Raw genomic sequence first — 12,366 nt, forward strand, 5'->3', positions numbered from 1 at the left:
TGCCTCTGCCCAGGACTATTTGCTGCATTTTAGTAATATAAATATTCAATAAGCACAATTTTGGAGAGCAGTTTTCTCTCCAGAGGGATGGTGTCCCTGGAGAAACCCACACAGCACAGCAAACCTGCACATGGAGAACCAAACACACCCTTCCCAGCATTCAACACCTACAGTCATCCCAAGGAAAGGTCCCAGAATTATCAACTAAGCCTTTCAGGCTCTTCAGAAATTGTTTTCAAGAACCTCTGTTTGTCAGCTCTGTGTCCCACAGGACCTGGGAGATTCCAGGGAGAGCTGAGGGCAGTGGTGACACACAGCAAGCACCAGCAGGGATGAGCCAGCACCTCTCCATGGCTGTCCTCAGACCACTCAGCACTGCTAAGAACTCAATGATAATTTAAAAATCACTAAAAACCTCTGGTTTCATGTTTCGTAAGTGAAGAATCACCGTGATGCATTTTCTGTGTCTGCTGAGAGCAGAGCTGAGCTCTCCTCAAGGCGCTTCACCCAAAGCCAACCAACGCTGGGCTCCCTGCCCTCAGGTGTTTTCCAGCCTGAACTGTCTGTGACTGTGACTCTGGGATTTGGGCACACTCACCTGCAGGAGCCTTGTCCTGCTGAGGGGCAGCCTCAGATGTCAGCAGCTCCCCAGACACAGCAATGCTGGGCTGAGCTGCCACGTTCCCACCATCCACAGCAGGGACAGACTTGGCTGGAGATGCAGGAGCAAACCCAGAATCCAGGCCATGGTGATGGTTGACTTCTGCTGCTGGGGCAAACTCAGAGACCACAACGTGCTGAGCTTTGTTATCTGCTGCTGCAGCAAATCCCAAATCCAAGGTATGGTGAGGTTCTGTGTCTGCTGCCGGGGCAAACCCCAAATCCATGGTCTGGTGGGACTCCACATCTGCTGCTGGAGCAAATCCCAAATCCATTTTCTGGTGAGATTCCACACCTGCTGCTGGAGCAAATCCCAAATCCATGTTCTGGTGAGATTCCACACCTGCTGCTGGAGCAAATCCCAAATCCATGTTCTGATGGGACTCCACATCTGCTGCTGGGGCAAATCCAAAATCCATGGCCTGGTGGGACTCCATACCTGCTGCTGGAGCAAACCCCAAATCCATGGCTTGGTGAGACTCCACACCTGCTGCTGGAGCAAACCCCAAATCCACCCCATGGTGGGATCCAGCTGCCGGGGCGAAGCCGAGCTCTGTCCCCGGGGTGGACAGGTCATTGACACCTCTGGCAGGGCTGCCCTCAGGTGCAGGAGCAAAGGCCCCATCTGTGGCCTGGAGAGGGCTGCCTGCTGCTGCTGCAGGACTCTGGGGAGGTTTGGCGTCTCCAGCAGGGCCAGCCCCAGCTTTCTCTGCAGGATGGGACACGGCGTCGGTGGTGGGAACAGAGGCTGCACCTGGCAGGGACAGAGGCACCACAGGTCAGGGAGAACCCATGGAAACTCCAGACCTGCTGCGTTGTGCCTGGGGAACAGCCAGGGCTCCCTCCCTGTGTCCCCTCTTGCCTTTCAGCACCACCTCCTCCCCACCAGCAGCTCACCCAGGTGCTCCATCCTTATCCCCTGCTGCAGGCCCCGTGCCCCGTGTGCACCCCTGGCTGCAGAGGGGCTCCCATCTGCTCCAGCAGCAGGGACTGCTCCTCTGCCAAAGCTGCCTGATGCCAAACAGCTGGCAGGGGGCCAGGGCTGCTGGATGCTCTGCCAGGAGCACATTCCAGCAGAGCCCAGCATGGCTGGAGCTGCAAGGCACCTTCGAGATGTCCCAGCTCCATCCCGCTCCCTTCTCCTGGCAGGGACACCTCCCACCATGCCAGGTTGCTCCATCCTGGCCTGGGACACTTCCAGCAGCCACAGCTTCCCCAGGAAAGCTGGTTTTCCCTCTGCTGCAGGACACAGAAAATGTGGGATCACCTGTGTGAGCCCAGCAGGTTTTCCAAAAGCAGGAAAAGTCCTGTCACCCTCCAAAGCCACACACTTCATTGTAAACATGGTTTGTGCTGCTGGTGGGGTTGGGCTGGTGCTCCAGCAGGAGCTCTGGCACTCCTGACACAAAATCCTCCCACGAATCCCAAATTCCCTCTATTCCCTCAAATTGGCCTCGTTCGTTTTTCACACAGTATCTCCTAACACTGAGCTGGTAGCTCCAAACCAACATTTGTCACTTCACAGCACAATCAAAGCTCTGCATTAAAGCTCCTATTTGCCTAAAATCCCCCTGAAGGAGGTTTTTCAGTCAGTTTTTGTTTAATGTTTCAGCTGTCCAGAGGCAAGCTTTTCCAAATGATCAGAGGCAGAAGCAGTGGATCTCTGTGCTGCAGCTCCTCATCTCAACAGCCCCAAGCTCTGCCCACCCTCTGTGTCCTGCAGCTCAGTGCCCTGAACATCCCCCATCTATTGCTGACGACCAAAAAACAACATTTCTACTGATTTTTTGAGTCACATCTAAAAATATCCTCCCCATCCAGTGGAAAATGTATGAAATCTAATTTAGATGCTTAAACTGAAGTCAGAAAGAAATAGAAAAATCAAAATAGCCCCTTGTAAAATGGTACTAAAGGATCCATTTCGATAAAAAAAGTATTTTAGTGAACCAAAGCAAGAGGATCCATCATGCACCAGCCCTCACTGGGGTTTGACTTTGTTGTGGGTTTTTTAAGTGATATCATGATCTTCTCCAAAGAAAACATAAAGGTTGTGATTTAACATGTGAATAAGACTGTAAATAGATAGATATTAAAAGCAGTATGGATGATTCTGGAGAATTAGGGAAATGAGTGGGATGAAGTATTAGGAAGCTGGACAACAACTGGCACTGTGAGTCTGTGTATAAATACATTAAAAATGTTTGTTTTTTAAAGAGAATCTTTTAAAAGGACAGGTTCAAGGTCCTTGTGGATAGATGTGGCAGTCGGGGCCGTGGGTCAGTGCTGGGGAAGGGTTGGACCCAGTGACCTCAGGGGCTTTTCCCCCTGAACCATTCCCTCCCTCTGTGCTGTAACCACAGCCTCGGGATTTTCCTGGAGCTCAAACGTGGAGACAGCAAGGAGCCATGGAATCAGCTCCAGGACTGGGACACGAGCAGCAGGTTTGCTGCTCCTCCCTCAGCCGTTCCCACCTCGCTGTGTTTCCCCCAGGAGAGGCAATCCCATGTTCTGCCCCCTCCAGGGTGCAGGGCTCACCTGGAGCTGCAGCCTCGGGTCCCTCGGGGGCTGCAGCCTCTGCTGGCAGGGCTGGGGCTGCAGCAGGGAGGCTCCCCGGGGCTGCTGCTGCCGTGGGGCTCTCGGGCAGGCTCGTCCTTATGGCTTCTGCGGCTGCAGGGGGCACTGCCAACACAAGAGCTGGGATCAGCTCCTGGAGAGGCCTTGGATCATGGACTGCTGGCATGGGGGGCACCCCCAGGTGCTGCCTCAGCCACCCCGGGGAGGGAATACCCCTCAGCTCAGAGAGAATCTGCTCTGATTGCCCACCCTCAGGAAAGTAATTGGTGCAGCACCCAGGAAAACTCTTGAATCCCAGGAGAAGTGGCAAAGTTGGGGAGGGTTGTGCTCCAAACCCTCCCAGTGCCACCCCCAGCTCCAGAAACACTTCCTACCCATCACCAGGGAGAAACTGTTCTCAGCTTCTTCACAGAAATAAAGATCCCATTATGGCTCAAGTTTTGTACTGCACACAAATCCCAGTGGGATAATGCTCCAGTGGAGCTTCAAAGATTTAACTGTGACCAGAATTTAAAGGTAATTGTAAAATCCCAGGAAGGTTTGGGTGGGAAGGGACCTTAAAGATCACCCAACGCCACCCCTGCCATGGCAGGGACACCTCCCACAGTCCCAGGCTGCTCCAAGCCCCATCCAGCCTGGCCTTGGGCACTGCCAGGGATGCAGGGGCAGCCCCAGCTGCTCTGGGCACCTGTGCCAGGGCCTGCCCACCCTCACAGGAACAATTCCTTCCCAATATCCCATCTAACCCCACTCCCTTTCAGTTTAAAGCCATTCCCACTCCCCAAAGACTCATTTCCATTGTAAACTGATGTGAGCAGCAGAAGCAGTGCTGTCCTTGGCCAGCCCCCACGTGGCTCTGTCCCAGCCTGGTGTCCCTTGAGGAGGCAGACAAGGAGAGGAGCTGGTTCTGCTGCTCAGGAGCTCTCTGCCAACACCTCCTGCAGATCAGCTCACAACTGGTTTTTACCTGGTGGCTCAACAAAGTAAGAGGTATCTGGTCCCTTCATGTCCTGCTGAGCTCCCATCCAGTATTCTTCAGGGGCTGTGGGAAACAAACACACTGAGTCCTGCCCTGACCCCACAGGGCTTTGATTTCCCAGGGGAAGGTTTGACTCTGCTGGCTCTGGGGCTCATCCCCAGGGAATTTCAATTCCCTCTATAAGGAGCACCAGAACCTCTGTTCTCCCAGGATTACTGGGAGTGAGAGCTCCTATCAGACAGAGTGACACCCAGCACTGACCCCAGGAGCCAGAAGAGGAGTTTCTTTCCTCAGTTCTCCTGGGCAAGTGGCTCTGGGTAGCCCTGCCTAAGCAGGGGGCTTGGAAAAGCTCCAAGCTCATCCATCCTGTGACCTCCTAATGTAGAATCCCAGCATGGTTTGGGCTGGAAGGGACCTTAAAGCTCATTTCACGGGCAGGGACACCTTCCACTATCCCAGGGTGCTCCAAGCCTCCTCCAACCTGGCCCTGGGCACTGCCAGGGATCCAGGGGCAGCCACAGCTGCTCTGGCTGTGCCAGGGCCTCACACCAGAACACTCCCCTGAACCAACAGCTGTCCATGCCAAGAGGAAACTTTCCAATCTTGACTCATTTTATGCGTCAACCCCCACCAAGATTCTCCAGGACTCGTAAAGTGGGATTTCCCAGCTGCAACCCCTCCAAACCCAGCCAGTCAGAGGAAACATTTGCTTCTCACCTGCTTTTCCTGGCAGGAATTCTGTGCCTGACTCGAGGCCCATGAAGGCTGACGGGTCCAGAGCCTCTGCAGGGGAATACAGGGACCCCAGGAAAGGCTGTTCAGGTCCCATCATGGATCCATGTGGAGCTAAGAAAATAACAAAACTTTTGTAATCACCAGCCTTAATGGCACCTCTCCTAAATTTCAAGTCCTACCACTTGGACTGTTCTGCTCAGCAGCAGTTCAGATCAATCTGCATCAAATGTCAGTTCTGCATCACAAACCATAAATTCTGTATTTAACAGAACCTTCTGACAAGGTTTAAGAGAGTAAACACAGGCAAATTATTTCCTTTGGCTTTCTGCTACTGCTCCCATGAATTCCAGCTGGTAATCCCTTAATAATCCAATATTGATATAATAATCCAAGAGCTGAAATCCTGAAGAGCATTTTGCAGCAACAGCTCCGGAGTATCTGGGTTTTAGCCATTAAAACAAGAGCAGGGGAAAAAAAAGGCTTGTGAATTTACAGCTGTGGAAACCTCCCTTGTGGATTCCCTGATGGGGAGAACCATAAAAAGTTCTGGGCCAGGATTGAGAGATGGGTGGGATTTTGGTATTTTTGGTCTTCAGGTTGTTGTTTATTTTTCTCTTATCCAAAGCTCTGCATGCTGCCTACATCTCAGACTTAGTGCACAAAGAGAAGGCACCAAAAGTCACACGACACACAGGTTCAAGGCCTTTTAAAACTAGTTTGCCCAATTAACTCTTAGAATGTATTTTAGTTCTACCTTCCTACTAAGAAAGGTAGAAACGGGTTCCAACATCAACCTGAAGTTTCAGTACATGAAAATGAGCCTTCAACCAACACCCCTGGGCTCCAACATCAACCTGAATTTTCAGTACGTGAAAATTCAGGTTGAACCTTCAACCAACACCGTGGAGTTCCAACATCAACCTGAATTTCCAGCACAAGAAAGACAGGAGAGCCAAGTGCCCAGCTGGCATCTGGGGAGGGCTGTGCAGGGGAGCTCACCAAGGATGTCCCTGGCAGCGTCGGCGTGGCCCGGGAACAGCGGCGCGCTCTTCATGTCCGTGGGGAAGGACAGCTCGGGCAGGTTCTCCCCTCTGTGCATGCTGAAGGGGTCTGGCAGAGACACAACAGGCAGGGTCACCACTCAGGGTGACAGGGACACCATCAGGGTGACAGGGACACCTCTCAGGGACAAGGACACCACTCAGCAGCACCATTGGAACAAGAGGATGGAGATGCAGCAGGTCCCAACGCTGCACTTCCAAGGAAAGGCTGCTTTTGGAGCAAACCCCTTCCCAATTAGAACTTACACCCTACAGTAACATCCACTTGCTCAGGCTGATTTTTGGGGAAAGTGGATCATGACTGTTCCTGGAGAAACTGTGCCCTCCCCTGCAGGAGGAACCATGTGCCCTGATGGACACAGTCCATGAATCTGAGTCAGGAACCAGGACTCGGCTCAGCTCAGCTCAGAGCAGGGAAAGGTGTGGGATGCCTGAGCTCTCCCAGCCAGGAGCTGCACCCCAGCATGAACTGGGCTGATGGAATGGTATTTTAACCAAATTACTGGGAAACTGAAACATCCTCCAGTGTCCCAGGCAGACTGTCCCACCCCTGGCAGTGTCCCAGGCCAGGCTGGACAGGGCTTGGAGCAGCCTGGGACAGTGGGAGGTGTCCCTGCCATGGCAGGGGTGGCACTGGATGGGCTTTAAGTCCCTGTCACCCTGCCCTCTGGCAGTGGGAGCCATTCCCTGTGTCCTGTCCCTCCATCCTTGTCCCCAGTCCCTCTCCAGCTCTCCTGGAGCCCTTCAGGCCCTGCCAGGGGCTCTGAGCTCTCCCTGGAGCCTTCTCCTCCCCAGGTGAGCACCCTATTTCCAGACACTCGGATTTCCTCCAGTTAAAGCCAGCTCAGGGGGATTTGGTTCAGGGCTGTGGCTCATTCTCATGCCAGAAGTGCTCCCTGCAGGGCTGAGAGCCCAGCCTGAGCTGTTCCCATGCTCACAGTGGGCTGGGATGTCAAGATCAGGTGAGCTGAATGAATTCCTTTATAAACCTGTCGGATTATTTGAGATGTCAAGACAACATCTTGCCTCGGAGCAACGTGCAGAATATTTTGATTTTGAGCTGTTTACAACAATACTGCCAGGTCTGAACAACAGCTTTCTTTCCACTTAAAGAGCCAACCCCAAAAAACAAGGGGAAAAAAAGAGCATGACTGAAACCGATTTAAAACTAAAGGAGATTCTGCTGATGTTCCCTCTTTGCCCAGCAGTTGAATGATGTGGAAAAAATGGGCAGCTCAGATCTCTGGGCCAACCCACCTCTGCTCCAGAGGGAAAAGGGGAGGAGTGGGAGAGCTGAAATTTTCCCTCTTTCTTCCCAAGGAACAAGGAATTACAGGGATACTGGTCAGGGGATCCTTTACACCACCAGCCAGAGAATCCTCTCCTTGGGAGGGAAATTGTCCTCCCATTTTCCAAAGAGCGGGCACACCAATATTGAATAAATCAAATGATTTCTCTGAGTCTGATCTCTGCTCCATTATGGGAGCTCTAAGCAGAATCTCATTTATATCCAGTTGGAAGAGCAACACAGGGGACACTTTGATCTTGAACTTTATGTGATCCCTGCAGAGGTGTGCAAGACACTCCAAGGACATAAAACCTAAAGAAATGTGGTTTCATGCAACAAATAAACGAAAATATTCCTATTATTCAGGCCAAAAGAACACTGGGTGATAGGCCAGGTATGTAAATTGTTCCTAATTAGCAAATGTAACATTTGGCTCTTCAGGAGAACAACACCAATGTCCCATTCCTGCACCCACACAGCAATAGGAGGGGAAACCCAATAAACCTATGACTCTTCCAGTTCTTCCATTAATCATTTCTTATCCTTGTAAAAATACATCATCAGTTCTTCACAGTCAGTAAGAAAATCATGCCCTAAGCAGGCCTACAGTACTCAAAAATATATTAAAAATAAGAAGTTACATCCTGTATCTTCCCAGGTTGATTGCCTGGGATAATCTGGGCAGGACCCACATTTCTCATGTGCTCCGCGAGCCAGCAAGCAATTTCATTTCAAAAAATGAGGGGAAAAAGGAGAATATTGAGGGAGAGCTGTTGGGTGAAAGTGTATCAGTGTGCAGGGCTAGGTGCAGCTCATGTTCAGCAGTGTCAGCAGCTGCAGAGGTGTGGGACAGCTGCAGGACAGGGTGTGACACAGGGACAGGCACTGCCTGGGGACACTGCAGCTCAGAGGGACACATCTGCACTGAAACCCACAGTGCTCATAGCAGCTCATCTGTGGGAGTCCCCCAAAACCTGCTCTGGGCATAGGACCCCAGAATTATTAGGGTTGGAAAAGAGTTCCAAGACAATCAACTCCAACTTTTGACCAAATACCCACAAAATACATCAAAAAATGCTGTGTCTGCTTGGCTTTGAACACTGCCAGGGATGGGGACTCAGCACTGCCCTGGGCAGCCCCTGCCAACACTGAACCTCTCTTTAGTGCAGGAATTTCCCCAATATCCACCCTGAGCCTGCCCTGGCCCAGCCTGAGGCCGTTCCCTCTGCTCCTGTCCCTGTTCCCTGGGATAAGATCCCAAATCCCCCCAGCTGTGCCCTCCTGGCAGGAGCTGTGCAGAGCCACAAGCGCCCCCTGAGCCTCCTTTGCTCCAGGCTGAGCCCTGCCCAGCTCCCTCAGGGATTCTGCAGCCCCTGCCCAGCTCCCTCAGGGATTCTCCAGCCCCTGCCCAGCTCCCTCAGGGATTCTGCAGCCCCTGCCCAGCTCCTTCAGGAACTCTCCATTCCCTTCCCAGCTCCCTCAGGGATTCTCCAGCCCCTTCCCAGCTCCATTCCCTGGACTCTCTCCAGCCCCTCCAGGTCTCTCCTGCTGGAGGGGCCCAGAGCTGCCCCCAGGGTTCCAGGGGGTCCCTCAGCAGGGCCAGCACAGGGGACAATCCCTGCCCTGGGCTCATGTCCAGCTGCTGTCACCAGCCCCGGTGCCCAGCCATAGGTTCCATGGGGTGACAGTGCCCTGAGGGCAGGACCTGGCCCTCGGCCTGTAGATCCAGCCTGTCCTGATCCCCCTGGAAACTCCCTGCCCTGCAGCACAGCCACATCCACCCACCATGCTGGTTGTGACCATGAAGTGGTCACCCCACGCCCTCACCACCATCCCCAGGAGGGATCCCCTGAGCAGGGCTGGGCCCAAAACCAAAAACCAACTCACAGGGAGTCCAGGGGCTGCCAAAGGCCATGAGGGGAGCAGGAGCCCCCCAGGAATGGAGCCTGCAGTCCATGAGGGGAGCAGGAGCCCCTCAGGGATGCCATGAGGGGAGCAGGAGCCCCTCAGGGATGGAGCCTGGAGAGGAGGAGCACGAGCCCCTCAGGGATGGAACCTGCTGTCCATGAGGAGAGCATGAGCCCCTCAGGGATGCCATGAGGGGAGCAGGAGCCTCTCAGGAATGGAGCCTGCAGACAATGAGGGGAGCAGGGGCCCCTCAGGGATGGGGCCTGAGGGCCATGACTGAGGGAGCAGGAGTACAGTACATGATTGAGGGGAGCAGGAGCCCCCCAGGGATGGAGCCAGGAGTCCATGAGGGGAGCAGGAGCCCCTCAGAGATGGAGCCTGCAGGCCATGATTGCAGGGAGCAGGAGTACCCTCAGGGATGCTATGAGGGGAACAGGAGCCCCTTCAGGGATGGAGCCTGCAGTCCATGAGGGGAACAGGAGCCCTCTCAGCCCATGAGGGGAGCAGGAGCTCCTCAGAGATGGAGCCTGCAGGCCATGAGGAGAGCAGGAGCCCCCTCAGGGATGACATGAGGGGAGCAGGAGCCCCTCAGAGATGGAGTCTGCAGCCCATGAGGGGAACAGGAGCCCCTCAAGGATGCCATGAGAGGACCAGGAGCCCTCTCAGGCCATGAGGGGAGCAGGAGCCCTCTCAGGCCATGAGGGGAACAGCAGCCCCTCAGGGATGCCATGAGGAGAGCAGGAGCCCATCAGGGATGGAGCCTGCAGCCCATGAGGTCCCCCAGCTGCTGAAATCAGGGTGCTCCAGCTCCTGAGCCATCCTACCAGCCATGTCCATGGGTTTGAAGCACAGGTCTCTCTCCTCTGCTGACCAGGTGTCGTTGCGATCCAGGAACTCTTTGTAGGACATCTTCTCATCCATTATTTCTCCTGGGAATACTGACATGGGAGAAGAAAATGACCCAGTCAAAGGCCAAACATTGAAATATTTAAAATGGATCACTGCACTATGTGACATTTGGGTGTGACATCTCCAAGTAACAGGGACTGGCAGCCTACCAGAGCCCATAATATTTATTTTTGACTGGTTTGATCCAGCTCTTCAAATACAAGACCCTGAATAATGGGCATGTCTGTGTCCTGAGGCACATGTAAGATCAAGAACAGACTCACACGGAAGTGCTGTCCTAGTCCAAAGCCGCCAGTTGTACAAAAAGAACAAAACCATAAGTCCTGAGGCTTTAAACAGGACAAACTCAGTGGAAAGGTTTAAAATTAATACCCAGACTAATGACTTTTAGCTATATTTCTGTTTTAAGGAGGCCTGAATCTGTCAACTCTTCTGAGGACAACATTAGAGTTTTTTAACTCATTCCAGTTTCTTCTGGAAAGAAACAGAAATATTTACAGGGACTCCTTCTCTCATCCCCCAAACAACATCCTCTGCTCTCTGCCAATACACCTCTTCATGCTTTTAATATTTTTACCTTCACTTAGGCTGACAATACCTGCAAGCCTGGAGCTCAGGAGATGAAATTCATCACAAAACATCCCTAGATATAACCCTTAATTCAGTGTAAAACTGTAGTTACTAAAAACAACCTAATGTTAAGGCACAGAAGGACCAGAAGGGAAGAATTCATTAAAAATCACAACCCTGGTCTATAAAACAACAACCTGAGGGGGTCAGGCAGGCTGAGAGCTCACAGCAAGGTGGGCAGACACTCAGCTCTAATAATGACGATGATGATGATGATGATGATAGCAATAATAATAATGTTATTGAGAGAGAATAAGATGAAAAATGGCTTTTGTGGGGCTTGGGGTTTGTTTTACATCATAAAACAAGGAAAGGTCACCAGTACAAATCATCAGGTGGCTTTAATAATTTGCTCAGACAGTCTGGGTTTAGAAGAGCAGGAAGAGATTCCTTGGAGTTTGAAACATGTCCAAACCTCTGATTAGAGGTAAATATTAAATATTACTTCTAATTAATAATAAAATTAATAATATATATAGTTAATAATTATTTAAATAATACATTAATAATAATTCAAGCAATCATTAAAATTATAATACATTTCTATAATAATATAATCTATTAGATAATTTATGTTATGTATGTTATAAATAAATGTAATATATAAATATACAGCATACACATTTTATATATAATATATTATATATACATTATAGGTACTTCGTAATATATTTTATTTGTTTCCATGCACATCATTCTACATATTATAATATATATTTTATCATGTATAGTTCATATATTTTCATGTGGTTTATATTATATATTACATTATCTTATATAATGTATACTATATAATATTTCTATTTTTATAAATATATGTAAATTATGTATTGTATATTATTCTATACATATTTTTATTTATATATACACACACATATATACATATATAAAAATATAAATGCATATGTGTAACTAATACAATTAATGTAAATATTACTTCCAGTCAGGCTCTGGAGGTCTGAGTGCTGCCGTGTCCCCAGGGTGTGGCCCTGTGTGCCAGGGCCATGTGACACTCTGTGTGTATGTGACACTGTGTGTGACACTCTGTGTGTGTGTGACACTGTGTGTGACACTCCCTGTGTGTGACATCCCCGGTGTGTCCCCGTTCCCAGCCGATCCTGGGCCAGGCAGGAGCTTCCCAGGGTTTGGGTCCCTCTGAGGGTCACATGGAGGGAAGGACACCAAGGTGCTGGCACTGTGTCCCCAGTGCCACCCTGGGCAGGAGGAGGACACGAGCTCTGCCTGTCCCTGTCCCAACATTCCCACCTGGGTGTCCCCAGCAGGAGCTGCCAGGGGCAGAACAGATCCTAGAGAGATGCCGGTCCAAGAAAAGACAAATAAAATGGATTTTTACACTTACACACGCTGGGAAAGGCAGGCTGGGAATGAAAGGGGAATTTCAGGGATCACAACAGTCCCACCTCTTGTCTCCAGGAGAACCCTGATTCATCCATCCCATCCATCCCCTGCAGCCCTGCCCTGATCCATCCATCCCTGGGCATCTCTGGAGCTGCTGCCCCCCTGTGCAGCCCCCAGCAGCAGGGCCTGGCACGGGCACGCTGCTTTGCTGCCAGAGCTCAGAGCTCTCATTCTGCTCAGTGGCTCCATTTGCCGTGGCTGAC

The 12,366-nt window shown here is 51.2% G+C and overlaps 1 protein-coding gene across 5 annotated transcripts in view; it reads right to left on the reverse strand.

Moving 5' to 3' along the window:
• MAP4 (microtubule associated protein 4) overlaps positions 1 to 12,366 on the reverse strand; it is a 153,977-nt gene that overhangs the window by 53,406 nt on the left and 88,205 nt on the right. For 4 of the 5 annotated variants that reach the window (XM_058045325.1, XM_058045350.1, XM_058045333.1 and 1 more), the window contains 6 exons: positions 10,030 to 10,143; positions 5,948 to 6,058; positions 4,931 to 5,059; positions 4,202 to 4,276; positions 3,196 to 3,339; positions 599 to 1,414 (listed from right to left, as the gene is read on the reverse strand). In XM_058045325.1, coding sequence (XP_057901308.1) covers positions 599 to 1,414; positions 3,196 to 3,339; positions 4,202 to 4,276; positions 4,931 to 5,059; positions 5,948 to 6,058; positions 10,030 to 10,143 — 1,389 coding nt within the window. The remainder of the gene's footprint in view (positions 1 to 598; positions 1,415 to 3,195; positions 3,340 to 4,201; positions 4,277 to 4,930; positions 5,060 to 5,947; positions 6,059 to 10,029; positions 10,144 to 12,366) is intronic. The other variant, XM_058045341.1, reaches the window with a different exon arrangement.

The sequence above is a fragment of the Melospiza georgiana genome, chromosome 1 (genome assembly GCF_028018845.1).
Source record: "Melospiza georgiana isolate bMelGeo1 chromosome 1, bMelGeo1.pri, whole genome shotgun sequence".
Classification (NCBI taxonomy): Eukaryota; Metazoa; Chordata; class Aves; order Passeriformes; family Passerellidae; genus Melospiza; species Melospiza georgiana.